The sequence below is a fragment of the Coregonus lavaretus genome (assembly GCF_964263955.1).
Source record: "Coregonus lavaretus genome assembly, chromosome: 24".
NCBI classification, from domain to species: domain Eukaryota; kingdom Metazoa; phylum Chordata; class Actinopteri; order Salmoniformes; family Salmonidae; genus Coregonus; species Coregonus lavaretus.
In genome coordinates this window covers 26,770,099-26,783,627 of record NC_140011.1, presented here as the reverse complement: position 1 = coordinate 26,783,627, position 13,529 = coordinate 26,770,099, and the positions used below count along the sequence as shown (strand labels likewise).

The 13,529-nt window shown below is 40.9% G+C and overlaps 2 protein-coding genes across 3 annotated transcripts; one reads left to right on the top strand and one right to left on the bottom strand.

Annotated features, from left to right (window-relative positions):
- Positions 1-459: 459 nt before the first annotated feature.
- Positions 460-7,135, top strand: LOC311099791 (threonine synthase-like 2). Of its 2 annotated transcripts, XM_084140540.1 has the most exons (5): positions 460-575; positions 5,531-5,677; positions 5,874-6,101; positions 6,335-6,484; positions 6,568-7,135. In XM_084140540.1, the coding sequence occupies exons 1-3, from the start codon at positions 542-544 to the stop codon at positions 6,017-6,019; spliced, it is 327 nt and encodes a 108-aa protein (XP_083996666.1). In that variant the 5' UTR covers positions 460-541; the 3' UTR covers positions 6,020-6,101; positions 6,335-6,484; positions 6,568-7,135. The 2 variants fall into 2 exon arrangements, with proteins under 2 accessions (XP_083996666.1, XP_083996665.1); XM_084140539.1 differs by having other exon boundaries at positions 6,335-7,135.
- Positions 7,136-10,689: 3,554 nt separating this feature from the next.
- LOC311099809 (isotocin-neurophysin IT 1) lies at positions 10,690-12,204 on the bottom strand (the record flags this gene model as incomplete). Its single annotated transcript, XM_084140558.1, has 3 exons — positions 10,690-10,835; positions 11,219-11,423; positions 12,082-12,204. 3 exons carry the CDS (start codon positions 12,202-12,204, stop codon positions 10,690-10,692), a joined length of 474 nt encoding a protein of 157 aa, XP_083996684.1.
- Positions 12,205-13,529: the final 1,325 nt, after the last annotated feature.

Here is a 13,529-nt window from a genome sequence, read left to right as displayed (position 1 = left end):
GATATGTACCAGTATAGAGGAATAGGCCAACAAGTGATATATGTTTCAGTAAGATTGGATTTTTAGCGTTTATAGCAATGGTTATTAATTGTACTGCAGGGATGGAACGTAAGTCGAAGAAAATTGAGGTTGTGGTGGCAGCTGCAGAGAGGTATTTGGGTGTGTGAGACTTGACATCAGAAGTGTTACAGGGAGTGTTAAGTGGTGATGTCCCATTTCAGGTTGAGGGCATAAAGTAGGAATTAATATATTTAAATAGTGGAGTAGGGTGGTGTTAATTATTAATAATATTTTTGAATTTGTGAGTGTAGTGTGAGATGGTAGGGTATTTCTTTATTTTATTTTTCAAGCAAAATATTAAAGGAGTTGTACTCCAGTCCAGTAGGTGGCGGTAAGCAACAAATTGGATGCCAACCGCCGTTAAACCTAATCGAAGAAGAAGAAGAACATGGTGGCGTACACATTTTTGGAGCAAAACAATTATTTTATTTTATATTTTATAAATTCAAACGGCACGGACGTTTAGAAGACGTTGTCTTCCATGTCGGGAATTGAGAAAGTATCGCCAAGTAAAGGTTGGTCGTAAGTCCTCTGTGCTATGCTTTACACTACCTGCTGTGTAACGGGCTGTGTGGAAGCATTCACATATCACCGGCTTTTCAAAGTGTAGCTAAGGAAAAATATAATTATTGCACATGCAATAACTTAGTAGGCTAGAATTTATTCATGGCACATAGCCTACAGGGAGCAACATTTTATCAAGGTATTTTTTGTTAAACCACTTTGCTTCATGTTTATAGAGTTGAGATATATATAAAAAAAGCCTAGATTACCTTTTGCCTAATGTCGTTGTCAACTTGTCCCTCACCTTTATACTATACAGTTTTTGCATTGACCAGTAGGTGACGCTCTCGAGTAGATATTTGGAAATGTTAGGCACCCCAAAGAGTGTCTATTATATTGACAAGATATTCGAGTGACAGCTCTAACAATGGAAATGCATGTCTTCAAGGATCATGGAAGGCAGGCGGGAGGAGGCAACATCAGGTGGGACCATTCTAGCCAATAAGAGGGCAGATATGCGTGTGAACAACTGGCCATAGAGATAGATAGAGGACTCATCTTTGTATCTGTGCGATTATAGGGTCTGTAACAGCATCTCCAAGTAGTCCATTTTCTTATTTTTGTTGGCTGATTGCTCCAAACTCAAAGGAATCCCCGCCCAGTTGAATACTTTAAAATGGTGGAAGCCTCAATGGCCATGCTATCATTTGTTAACTTCTGTAACCGCAAAAGCCTTGGTTTCTTGCATGTTAAAATCAGAAGCCTCCTCCCTAAGTTTGAGTTATTCACTGCGTTAGCACACTCCGCCAACCCTGATGTTCTAGCAGTGTCTGAATCCTGGCTTAGGAAGGCCACCAAAGATTCTGAAATTTCCATTCCCAACTACAACATTTTCCGTCTAGATAGAACTGCCAAAGGGGGCGGAGTTGCAATCTACTGTAGAGAGAGCCTGCAGAGCTCTATCATACTATCCAGGTCTGTGCCCAAACAGTTTGAGCTTCTACTTGTGGTCCTCTGTAGCTCAGCTGGTAGAGCACGGCGCTTGGAACGCCAAGGTAGTGGGTTCGATCCCCGGGACCACCCATACACAAAAAATGTATGCACGCATGACTGTAAGTCGCTTTGGATAAAAGCGTCTGCTAAATGGCATATTATTATTATTATTATTACTTCTAAAAATCCACTTTTCCAGAAATAAGTCTCTCACTGTTGCCGCTTGCTACAGCGTGGTCAAACGACCACCCCTGATCACTGTCAAACGCTCCCTAAAACACTTCAGTGAGCATGCCTTTCTAATTGACCTGGCCTGGGTATCCTGGGTGGATATTGACCTCATTCCATCAGGGGATGCCTGGTTGTTCTTTAAAAGTGCTTTCCTCTCCATCTTAAATAAGCATACCCCATTCAAAAAAATCAGAACTAAGAACAGATATAGCCCCTGGTTCACCCCAGACTTGACTGCCCTTGACCAGCACAAAAACATCCTGTGGCGTACTGCATTAGCATCGAACAGCCCCCACGATATGCAACTTTTCAGGGAAGTCAGGAACCAATATACACAATCAGTTAGGAAAGCAAAGGCTAACTTTTTCAAACAGAAATTTGCATCCTGTAGCACTAACTACAAAAAGGTTTGGGACACTGTAAAGTCCATGGAGAATAAGAGCACCTCTTCACTGCTGCCCACTGCACTGAGGCTAGGAAACACTGTCACTACCGATACATCTACGATAAACGAAAATTTCAACAAGCATTTTGCTACGGCTGGCCATGCTTTACACCTGGCTACCCCTACCCCGGCCATCAGCTCTGCACCCTCCGCTGCAACTTGCCTATGCCCCCCCCCCCTCCCCCCGCTTCTCCTTCACCCAAATTCAGATAGCTGATGTTCTGAAAGAGCTGCAAAATCTGGACCCCTACAAATCAGCTGGGCTAGACAATCTGGACCCTTTCTTTCTAAAATTAGCGGCCGAAATTGTCGCAACCCCTATTACCAGCCTGTTCAACCTCTCTTTCGTATCGTCTGAGATCCCCAGAGATTGGAAAGCTGCTGTGGTCATCCCCCTCTTCAAAGGGGGTGACACTCTAGATCCAAACTGTTACAGACCTATATCCATCCTGCCCTGCCTTTCGAAAGTTTTTGAAAGTCAAGTTAACAAACAGATCACCGACCATTTCGAATCCCACCGTACCTTCTCGGCTATGCAATCTGGTTTCCGAGCTGGCTCAGCCACGCTCAAGTTCCTAAACGATATAATAAGCATTATATCGTTTAGCATCTCCAATCCAAAGTTAAATCTAGAATCAGCTTCCTATTTCACAACAAAGCCTCCTTCACTCATGCTGCTAAACATGCCCTCGAAAAACTGACTATCCTACCGATCCTTGACTTCGGCGATGTCATTTACAAAATAGCTTCCAACACTCTACTCAGCAAATTGGATGTAGTCTATCACAGTGCCATCCGTTTTGTCACCAAAGCCCCATATACTACCCACCATTGTGACCTGTACGCTCTCGTTGGCTGGCCCTCACCACATATTCGTCGCCAAACCCACTGGCTCCAGGTCATCTATAAATCCCTTCTAGGCAAATCCCTGCCTTATCTTAGCTCATTGGTCACCATAGTAACACCCACCCGTAGTATGCGTTCCAGCAGGTATATCTCACTGGTCATCCCCAAAGCTAACACCTCCTTTGGTCGCCATTCCTTCCAGTTCTCTGCTGCAAATGACTGGAACGAACTGCAAAAATCTCTGAAGCTGGAGACACTTATCTCCCTCACTATCTTTAAGCATCAGTTGTCAGAGCAGCTTACCGATCACTGCACCTGTACACAGCCCATTTGTAATTAGCCCACCCAACTACCTCATCCCCATATTGTTATTTACATTGTTATTTATTTTGCTCATTTGCATCCCCAGTATCTCTATTTGCACATCATCTTCTGCACATCTATCACTCCAGTGTTAATACTAAATTATAATTGTAATTATTTTGCACTATGACCTATTTATTGCCTTACCTCCATAACTTGTACATTTGCACACACTGTATATAGATTTTCTATTGTGTTATTGACTGTAAGTTTTGTTTATTCCATATGTAACTATGTGTTGTTGTTGTTTTTACCGCACTGTTTTGCTTTATCTTGGCCAGGTCGCAGTTGTAAATGAGAACTTGTTCTCAACTGGCTTACCTGGTTAAATAAAGGTGAAAAAAATGTGAACAAATTAAGCAGGTTATATCCATGATGAGTCTTCTATCTATCTATGTGACAACAGGCACAACTCCAAAAAAAGTCATTTTTGCGTAAATTGCCGAAATGCCACATGCATCCACGTATATCAGTGCATTCGTAACAACCTAACTATTACGAAACTTCTATTCAATCAAATCAGCATCACGTAGCAATTCAATTTTTTGTTGACCAAATTCAACACTTTCTCATTGACCTCCAAACAAAAATGATTTTTAGTGAGATTTTGGCCGGAGTAAAACATCTCGCTTCGCCTCTTCCTCTTTGGGCACCCCATTGACCATAGGAGAACCACTCTTTCACACCACTTCGAAAGACTGTAAAAATACCTCTTCACTTCGAACTCTGGTGTTGCACGGATAGTTCCACAGGCTGTCTTGTAGCTACGCCAATTCGGAGTCAGAATACGTTAATTCGAATTATGTTAATTCGAAAATGTATAGACTAAATGCGATAGTCAGTAGCATTGAATTTACCTTAATTTCTATTAAACAAATAGGCTTTACATTTGTTTTTTTGCCACAGTAGCTTTTTGTAAGTTTACAGAAAGCTTACTGTCATTTTTTATATCATGCTATGTATTAATATGAGGCTGCTGCTCCATATACATAGACATGGAATCACTTGTCACTTTAATAATGGAACACTAGTCACTTAATAATGTTTACATACTGCTTTACTCATTTCATATGTATATACTGTATTCTATTCTACTGTATTTTAGTCAATGCCACTCCGACATTGCTCGTCCTAATATTTATATATTTCTTAATTCCATTATTTTACTTTTAGGTTTGTGTGTATTGTTGTTAATTATTAGATACTACTGCACTGTTGGAGCTAGGAACACAAGCATTTCACTACACCCGCAATAACATCTGCTAAATATGTGTATGTGACCAATAAGAATTTATTTTATTTGATGTTTTGGAATATTTGTATTCTGTGCAGTCTTCCTTCTTTTCACTCTGTAATTTAGGTTAGTGTTGTGGAGTAACTACAATGTTGTTGATCCATCCTCAGTTTTCTCCAATCACAACCATTAAACTCTGTAACAGTTTTAAAGTGACCATTGGCCTCATAGTGAAATCTCTGAGCGTTTTCTCTCTCCGGCAACTGAGTTAGGAAGGACGCCTGCATCTTTGTAGTGACTGAGTGTATTGATACACCATCCAAAGTGTAATTAATAACTTCACCATGCTCAAAGGGATATTCAATGTCAGCTTTTTGTTTTACCCATCTACCAATAGGAGCCCTTCTATGCGAGGCATTGGAAAATATCCCTGGTCTTTGTGGTTGAATCTGTGATTGAAATTCACTGCTCGACTGAGGGACCTTACAGATAATTGTATGTGTGAGGTAGTCATTTAAAAAATCATGTTAAACACTTATTGTACACAGAATGAGTACATGCAACTTATTATGTGACTTGTTTACTCCTGGACTTATTTAGGCTTGCCATAACAAAGGGGTTGAATTCTTATTGACTCAAGACATTTCAGCTTTTCATTTTAAATTAATTTGTAAAAATGTCTAAAAACATAATTCCACTTTGATATTATGGGGTATTGTGTGTAGGCCAGTGACCCAAAATGTGGAAAATGTCCAGAGGTGTAAATACTTTCTGAAGGCACTGTATGTATATTTAGTCTTATGTCTGTCTTAATAGTGTCCTTCTATCCTTTTCCCATATTCCTACCTTCCCAGGCATGTCCGGGGACACAGGTGGTTCAGCCATCCAGAGTTCGCGAGGCCTCGGTGGGGTAGACGTGCTGTACCCCCGGGGCGGCATAACCCCTGTGCAGGAGAAACAGATGATCACCTGCCTGGAGAACAACATCCATATGTTTGCAGGTTAGAGAGGGCCAGTATGAGGGGGCATCTTAATAGTGTAAAGTGGCTTCCTCTCCTTGCCCTTTCTTTGATAGAGTGAGAGATGATGGAAATGTCCAAGCCATATCATGGGAAAATGTAGTCGTTTAAGCCCTCCAATAATAATTACCTCACCTTATGATAACACAACCCTTGTTTTTCTCCCCTGCAACCATAGCGGATGGCAGTTCTGATGACATCGACATGCCCATCCGTCGTCTGTTTTCAGACCAGAAGCTGGTGAAACAACACAGCCTGATGAGTCTCAACTCAGTCAACAGGTCTCCTGTAATGATGCAGTTGGCACACTTCCTCTATGCCTAACTGCATTTGAGCGGGCTGAAGCAGGCAGAGACAAGGGCACCTCTACTCGTCTTGGAGATGATAGTGCACACAGGAAGGGCCGGTGAGAAGTGTGACCATGCAACAGTTTTTTATTTGATTTGTTTGATGATTAAAGATATATTTATATTTTACCATATTCCTTAGCTCGCATTACTTATTTAGGCCTTTGGGAAGAACATTCCTAAAGGAACCTAAGCCATTTGAGAGTATTGGAAGATAGCTCATGTTTTTCTCAGATTTTCCTTAATCTCTCCTCTCTTCATTCTTTGTCCGTCTCTCTGTCCTCTCTCTCAGCCGGCTGCATTGTGAAATAGATGGGGATACCGCTGCGCCTCGTTGCCATGATGAACGCTAATGACATGGTGCACAAGGATGGTGCAGAGTGGCAACTTTTCCATGGCAACCAATGTCATGCAGACCTTGGCCCAGGCTATAGACATTCAGGTGCTGTGCATGATGGCTCGCCACTTTATTTAAGGTTTAAGAAGTTTGTGTATACTGTGGCTAACACTGTACTCTCTCCCCAGCACCCCTATAACATGGAGTGTGTGTTCTGGCTGCTATCTGGTAGCGATGGAGCCCTGTTAAAGGGCATGTGGGAGGAGTTTCTGCACTCTCACAGACACACTGCCTGACGCTCTACACAAACACGTAGATAGGTGCCTAGTACCATTGGTTGTTTAATGTTCTCTCTCAAATCACCACCCATACTTATGCTCTCTCTCTCACCCCCCCTTCCCTCCTCTCTCTGTCTCCAGTTTTCCCAAATCCTCACAGCAGGTGCAGTAAGAGATGAGGGGATAGTGGAGACCATGCAGACATGCTGGAAGGAGAACCAGTATCTACTGTGTCCTCCCACTGCAGGGGTCAGACATGAAGAAATTAGGCTTATGGATGTGCAGTGATAATTCAGATGACACTGTTAACAGGCATTTGCCATTGATTATCAGGAATCACTAACACTTATTGACCTATCAGTTTGCTCGGTTGGTACTAATTGTTTCATAAAGTGGAAAATATACCACTTACTGCTAATACCAGCAATACTATACCCACAGTTAGATTTTTGATTTACTGTCTTGAAGAGATCAGTTTTATATTGATTTTCACCCCCCCCCCCCCCACCTCTCCACCCTTTTGCCCTCAGAACAGCTACCAGTCAAATGTTTGGACACACCTACTCATTCAAGGGTGTTTCTTTATTTGTACTATTTTCTACATTGTAGAATAATAGTAAAGACATCAAAACTATGAAATAACACATATGGAATCATGTAGTAACCAACTAAGTTAAACAAATCAAAATATACTTTATATTTGAGATTCTTCAAATAACCACCCTTTGCCTTGATGACAGCTTTGCACATGATTCCAGATGTGTTATTTCATAGTTTTGATGTCTTCACTATTAATCTACAATGTAGAAAATAGTACAAATAAAGAAAAACCCTTGAATGAGTAGCTGTTCTAAAACTTTTGACCAGTAGTGTATAATTCACAAAAGTAAGGCACTGGGCCTTTACTAATATTAGCGGACCGATATAGACTTCTGTAGCCTGGGCCCCCCAAATAGTTCAGCATCTCCCGCTTTGGCAAAAAGGTAGTTGTATAATTAAGAACAGTATCTTGCAGGATTAAATAGTTGGAATTGTAGGAGTTGTTGCCCTGTCTCTTTCTCAGTGATTGTCATTCTAATGGAATCCAGAAAGAACAACACCCTGTCCTTAAACATTTACCTCAAAAGGTACGAAGTTATGGGCAAAGACACAAAACATCCACATGAAATTAAATATTTATCTTGATCAAATAACATGGAAAACAACCACTTTTTGTGCAGTATTATTTTACCATCCTTACAAACCACTTAATGTAAATGTATATTACTGTACTGTACATAGGCTGGTCATCTAGGTTCGTACCTGTAGACTTTCCATCACCATAAAGAAAAACAATGCACAATACGGTAGTTGAGTATATTGACACATCAAGTGGTTTGTGATGATGTGGCTCAGTTTGTAGAGCATGGCACTTGCAATGCTAGGGTTGTGGGTTCGATTCCCACGGAGGACCAGTACAAAAAAGTATGAAAATGTATGTACTCACAACTGTACGTTGCTCTGGGTAAGTGTGTCTACTAAAATGGAAAAGGAATGAATAGACCATTTCAGTTTTCACATAGAAATAAGTTGCATTTACAAAATATTTCAAGAAAGTATTTTTATATTCCACAACTATTATCAAATTAACTGTTTTGTACATATATTTATCAGACCCCAGTTATAAATTCTGGTAAACACTCCAATACATTTTGTTTACATCTTTTTACAAAAGTAGTGCACTGGGCCTTTACTAGTTCTGTATTAGCAGACCGATATAGACGTCTTCAGTGCGGGCAAAAAATGTTTTGCATCCCCCCATCCTCGGCAACAAAATCGCAGCACCCCCACCCCCAAACTACTTTCCGTGACTATGGCGTTGCAGTTCTTGACACAAACCAGTGCGCCGGGCACCTACTACCATACCCCGTTCGAAGGCACTTGAATATTTTGTTTTGCCCATTCACCCTCTGAATGGCACACACACAATCCATGTCTCTATGGTCTCAAGGCTTAAAAATCAAAAGGTTTGGAGGCAATAATGTGTGCAGCAGTAATTACAGTATATGATTAGAACTGAGCTATGATTTAGGTTTTTATTCCCATCACTACATGTAGGAGACAGTGTGGTGGTTGGTGTGCATGAAATTGCCTGTGATGATAGTGTGCATGAAATTGCCTGTCCGTAGGTTTATATGGGTCGCATGGGTTTCTCTCACACTTGATTAGAAAGCTGTCTGTTTGCCTTTTTTGTCTTGTAATGTGCCCGAGTGTGTACTTTCTTATCAGGGCTGGCTCTGTATTGTATGGCTATGGATAAAACCTTTTACAGCCAACGCTGCTGACCTATTGTGCTCCCAGGCGGCTGAGAGGGACTTGGGTCTGGTAAAGATGATGTCAGAGGTTGAATGACTCCGATATGGTCATGCCAGTGTTGCCAACTCCTCAGTAAGGAAAGTAGCTATTGGCTGTCCTAAAAGTCGCAAGAAGTCGCTAAATGACGCCATCACATAACTTGCATAATTGGCCATGTGCATGTAATTGTGATGGACGCTGTAAGAGAGGAATAACGTCGTGGGAGAGACAAAAAGTGAGTAAAAAAACACCCTACAGCCAGCGGCGGCGTCCCGCATGCGCGATTCATTTGCAGTCAGGACGCGGAGGGGTGAACATCTGCTCTGACTGCATTTGGGAGGGACTGCTGCGCGAGGACTGGGCCGGCTAGAGGGTTCGAAAACTCGCTAAATAAGTTGGCAACACTGGGTCATGCATGGTAAGGTAACACAAACAAAGTACACACATACTGTAAACACAAACTCCTCCATAATGCTTACATATTTCAGCAACATCTCGTGGTAAATTTTAGTGTTTGTGTTTTGGTATTGGAAAGACTTGTAATCCGAATTGACTTGCAACAGTAACCACGTTTCCATCCAACCATTTCATGTAGATGAATTACCTTACGCATAAAAAAAAGTCACTAACAGGCTAATGGAAACATGAAATGCCGGTACAATTTCATAAATTCGTTTGTTCGACATGGTGGGATCTTTTTGTAAAGTCAGTAAAATTAATAATGCGAGAAATGACGGTGGAAACGCCTTTATGCGCAAATATTGATATAATAACCATAATATCGAAGTAAACTTGGAGTCAAGACTATTATATGTTGTGTGGTCCTCCCACTACGACACGGGAAACCATGCAGTTTATTAGGCTACAGATGAAATAAATGATGATGAACTTCACAGGGTGGTGCATATGCAATGTGATGAGCTTGATGCACCTTTCCAATAAATATCGAGGGTGTTATTTTGGTGACGAAAAAAAGTATGATGAACTTCACAGGGTGGTGAATGTGCAATGTGATGAGCTTGATGCACCTTTCCAATAAATATCGAGGGTCTTATTCTGGTGACATGATGATCGATGCTTGGCTGCCGTTTGACAAATTCAAATAATATCGCTCTTATCCATAATAATCTCATAATGTAGGTAGCCTACCTGCACCGTATCTGTGAGCTATTGGCTAGAGTGCATGTGCCAAGACCAGAGGGGGCACTTTTGCAATATAACGCAACAGTTTCTGTGACAAAACCATCAGTACTTGAAAATGCGATGGCAACCCATTAAACCTGTATTTTTCATTCGGTAAATAGGAATGTAACGGCAAAAGTTATTTTTGTGTGCACCACGTCATTACGCACAGCCTGTTATCAACAAAAAGTCTACTTGATGGAAAAATCTCTGGTGGGAAAATGTGCGTATTGTTTTATGCAGATTTGAGAATATTCGCATAAAAATCGGTCACAAATTGGATGGAACCTAGCTCTCGACAAACCTGCCAGTTGTTTTTGTACAGTAATTTTTATTTGACTCTTGAAGCACAAGCGATTACACAAGCAGTTACAAGCAAAAACGAATCCTTTACGTCTATATCTGTCTTCTGTACAAAATGTATGTACATAGCTATGCCTCTGACATTGAGACGTTACAGATTTTTTACACTGTTTTTCAACTCAGGACTGCCCCTGAATACCTGTAGAGGCTGTTTTATTGGTGGACTCTGTGGGGAGGGGTGTGGCTAATCATGTGTAGAAGCTTCATCAGCAGATCGTGGCCATGGCTACTGCTCACTGATTGGCTTATGTATTCGGCTTCATCCTTCTCGAAACAGGATTGGTCAATACTACAACCATCTAAAAGAGAAAATACAAAAATAGACAATCTGTCACACAACTGTAATATAAAACTGAATCCATATGAACTCACAACAAGTAATACATTTAATTATTACATTATTACCATTGGCTAATGGCTACACATCACCACATGTATTCTTAAACTCTTAAGTGATCTTGGAACAAATAGTTTGGTAGCTGACAATGACAAAGTATTCAATACCACAAGAGCTTGGCACATGCTATTAACAATTAAATAGTATTCTGAAATTGCCACAACCAGCAATCCAGAGAAAAACAAACCCTACTGCATGCAAGGCGTTTTGCTCCTTTGCAGAATCAGTCAGTATGAACAGAAACATTTGCTATACAGGAAAACAGGAGTATAGTCTTTGTCTTACCCACGTCACAGCAGATCCCCGGTGCAGCACACCGTCCCTCCTCAGAGCCACACACTCTTCCTCCAGCCTCGCAGGGGGAGGGCAGGTAGTTCTCCTCCACGCAGCCAGCTGCCTCTGGGGAGCCCACGTAGCAGCCCATCCCCTCCCCACAGCAGATATTAGGGCCAAAGCAGCGGCCCCTGTCCCCGGGGCCACATGACATGCACTGGAAAGATAATAGGAAGCAGAAAGTTACATTGTTGTTATAGATAAAAGTGATATATTTATATAACATTTTATTTTTTTCATAACGGTACCATATTTATTTATTTATTTCACCTTTATTTAACCAGGTAAGCCAGTTGAGAACAAGTTCTCATTTACAACTGCGACCTGGCCAAGATAAAGCAAAGCAGTGCGATAAAAACAACAACACAGAGTTACATATGGGGTAAACAAAACATAAAGTCAAAAATACAACAGAAAATATATATACAGTGTGTGCAAATGTAGTAAGTTATTGGGGTGTAGTGAGATACCCAATGGGCTGGACGATTCTCTTCTCATCACTCATCTTGACAAAACGTATACTAAAAACTTGAAAATCAATCAATTTTATTGAAATAGCATGGGCGACTGAGGAAAAACAAATTGGTACAATTTAAGGCCAAGTGACAAACAATAATGCAGGCACTACTGAGCATGCGGGTCTGGGCAGATTAGTCATTGTGTGTCTGTAATTTGTTGTTTGTATAAGTGTGTTTTTGGAGTGTAAAAAAAAGCTAAGATGCAAGCCTATATGGCAGCCAGGAATCTAAGTCTATAACAGACATACAGTAACAATAGACAATAACAAAGTGGAACTGATGAGATTTACTTGGTACCTTTCTGGATGGGAAGTCTAGTGCTGATCTCTTGCCTCCTATGGGGCAGTTGGAGATGTAGCAGGCAGTGCATACAGATAGCAGGAACAGCAGACAGAGGGCGGACACTGGGGCGCCAATCATAGCCACTGAGAAAGAAGGAAACATTTAAGTTTGACTAAAGTTGACGCTACTTGTCTCAGGATAGAGATAAGATGATAGTTCCTGCAAAGTCTGTTACAAAAACATGTCCTGCAAATTTTTTAATTTATTTTTTAGATTAAGTATTTTTAAGATTGTCAGAGAAAATACAGACACTGTATGAGATATAGAAGACACACTCACTGTGTTGAGGTTGAGGCTTTGGTGAGGATGATCTGCGAATTTGTCGATGATTGATGGTTGATCTTGGTAGAGGTTGAATGTCTTTGTTCATGGTCCTTGCCATGAAAAGGTACCCTTTTATACCTATTGCTCTGTCTCTTAGGATGTGACATGGCCTCAAAACCACCAATTAAGTCCAATCAAACTGTTATTCCACTGGTATTAATTATGTGACCTGATTAGTAAAGGGAATTGACATTGAGATGGACAAGAAAAGGGCATATCAGGTGTGACCATGCATAAGAGGTATGGGGGGTCTGGTTAGTCTTACTTTACACTGATCTGAGTTCAGCTTTCCATAGTTCTATGCAGTGTTGTGTTTGAGACCACCTAAAGCGAGACGGATTCAAGACCGGAGCAAATCGAGTCGGAGTCAAGACCAAAACCGGAAGGGGGGTGAGACGAGTCAAGACTGAGACCGGGCGGGGGACAAGGGGTCCGAGACCGAGTCAAGACTGAGACCAGAAAAATGCGAGTCCAATTCAAGACCATGATTGTAATTTTGTCAAATCGTCACCATAATAAGAGTTCAGTATTTCTGTGTTTATATTTCAGTAGAACATATGGATTCTTTAGACATTCAGAATGGTGAGAAAATGCATGCTGAGGGCAAATAGAGCCACTCTACAAATTATTACTAACCCAAAAACAGTGGGGAACAATGAGGGCCTTCTACACCTTCAGAGAAGGGCTAAGAAATAATAACTATAACAATTCAAATTATTATTTTCAATTATGTTCTAATTTAATATTTTTGTTGAAACGGAAAGGGTTAACACTGAAGAGAAAAAAAGATCCAATCAGGATTTTTCTTTGGTCATTTCTGGGGAGATACATTTAGCTAGCTAAATCAGCCATTGGCTAGGCCATCAGAAACAAGATAGAAGGCATCTGCCATTGAACTGTATTAGGGCAAAATGTTGGAGTGACAGTGGAATCAACCAATCACATTTTGGCTCTTAATGGGTGGGACCATTTTTACTGCAGTGGGCTAAATTAGGGTCACACAGAGTGATTATTGGTAGTCTTAAACAAATCTACTTTGAAACAAAAGTATACACCTCACACACATGGTTATGGGCTTA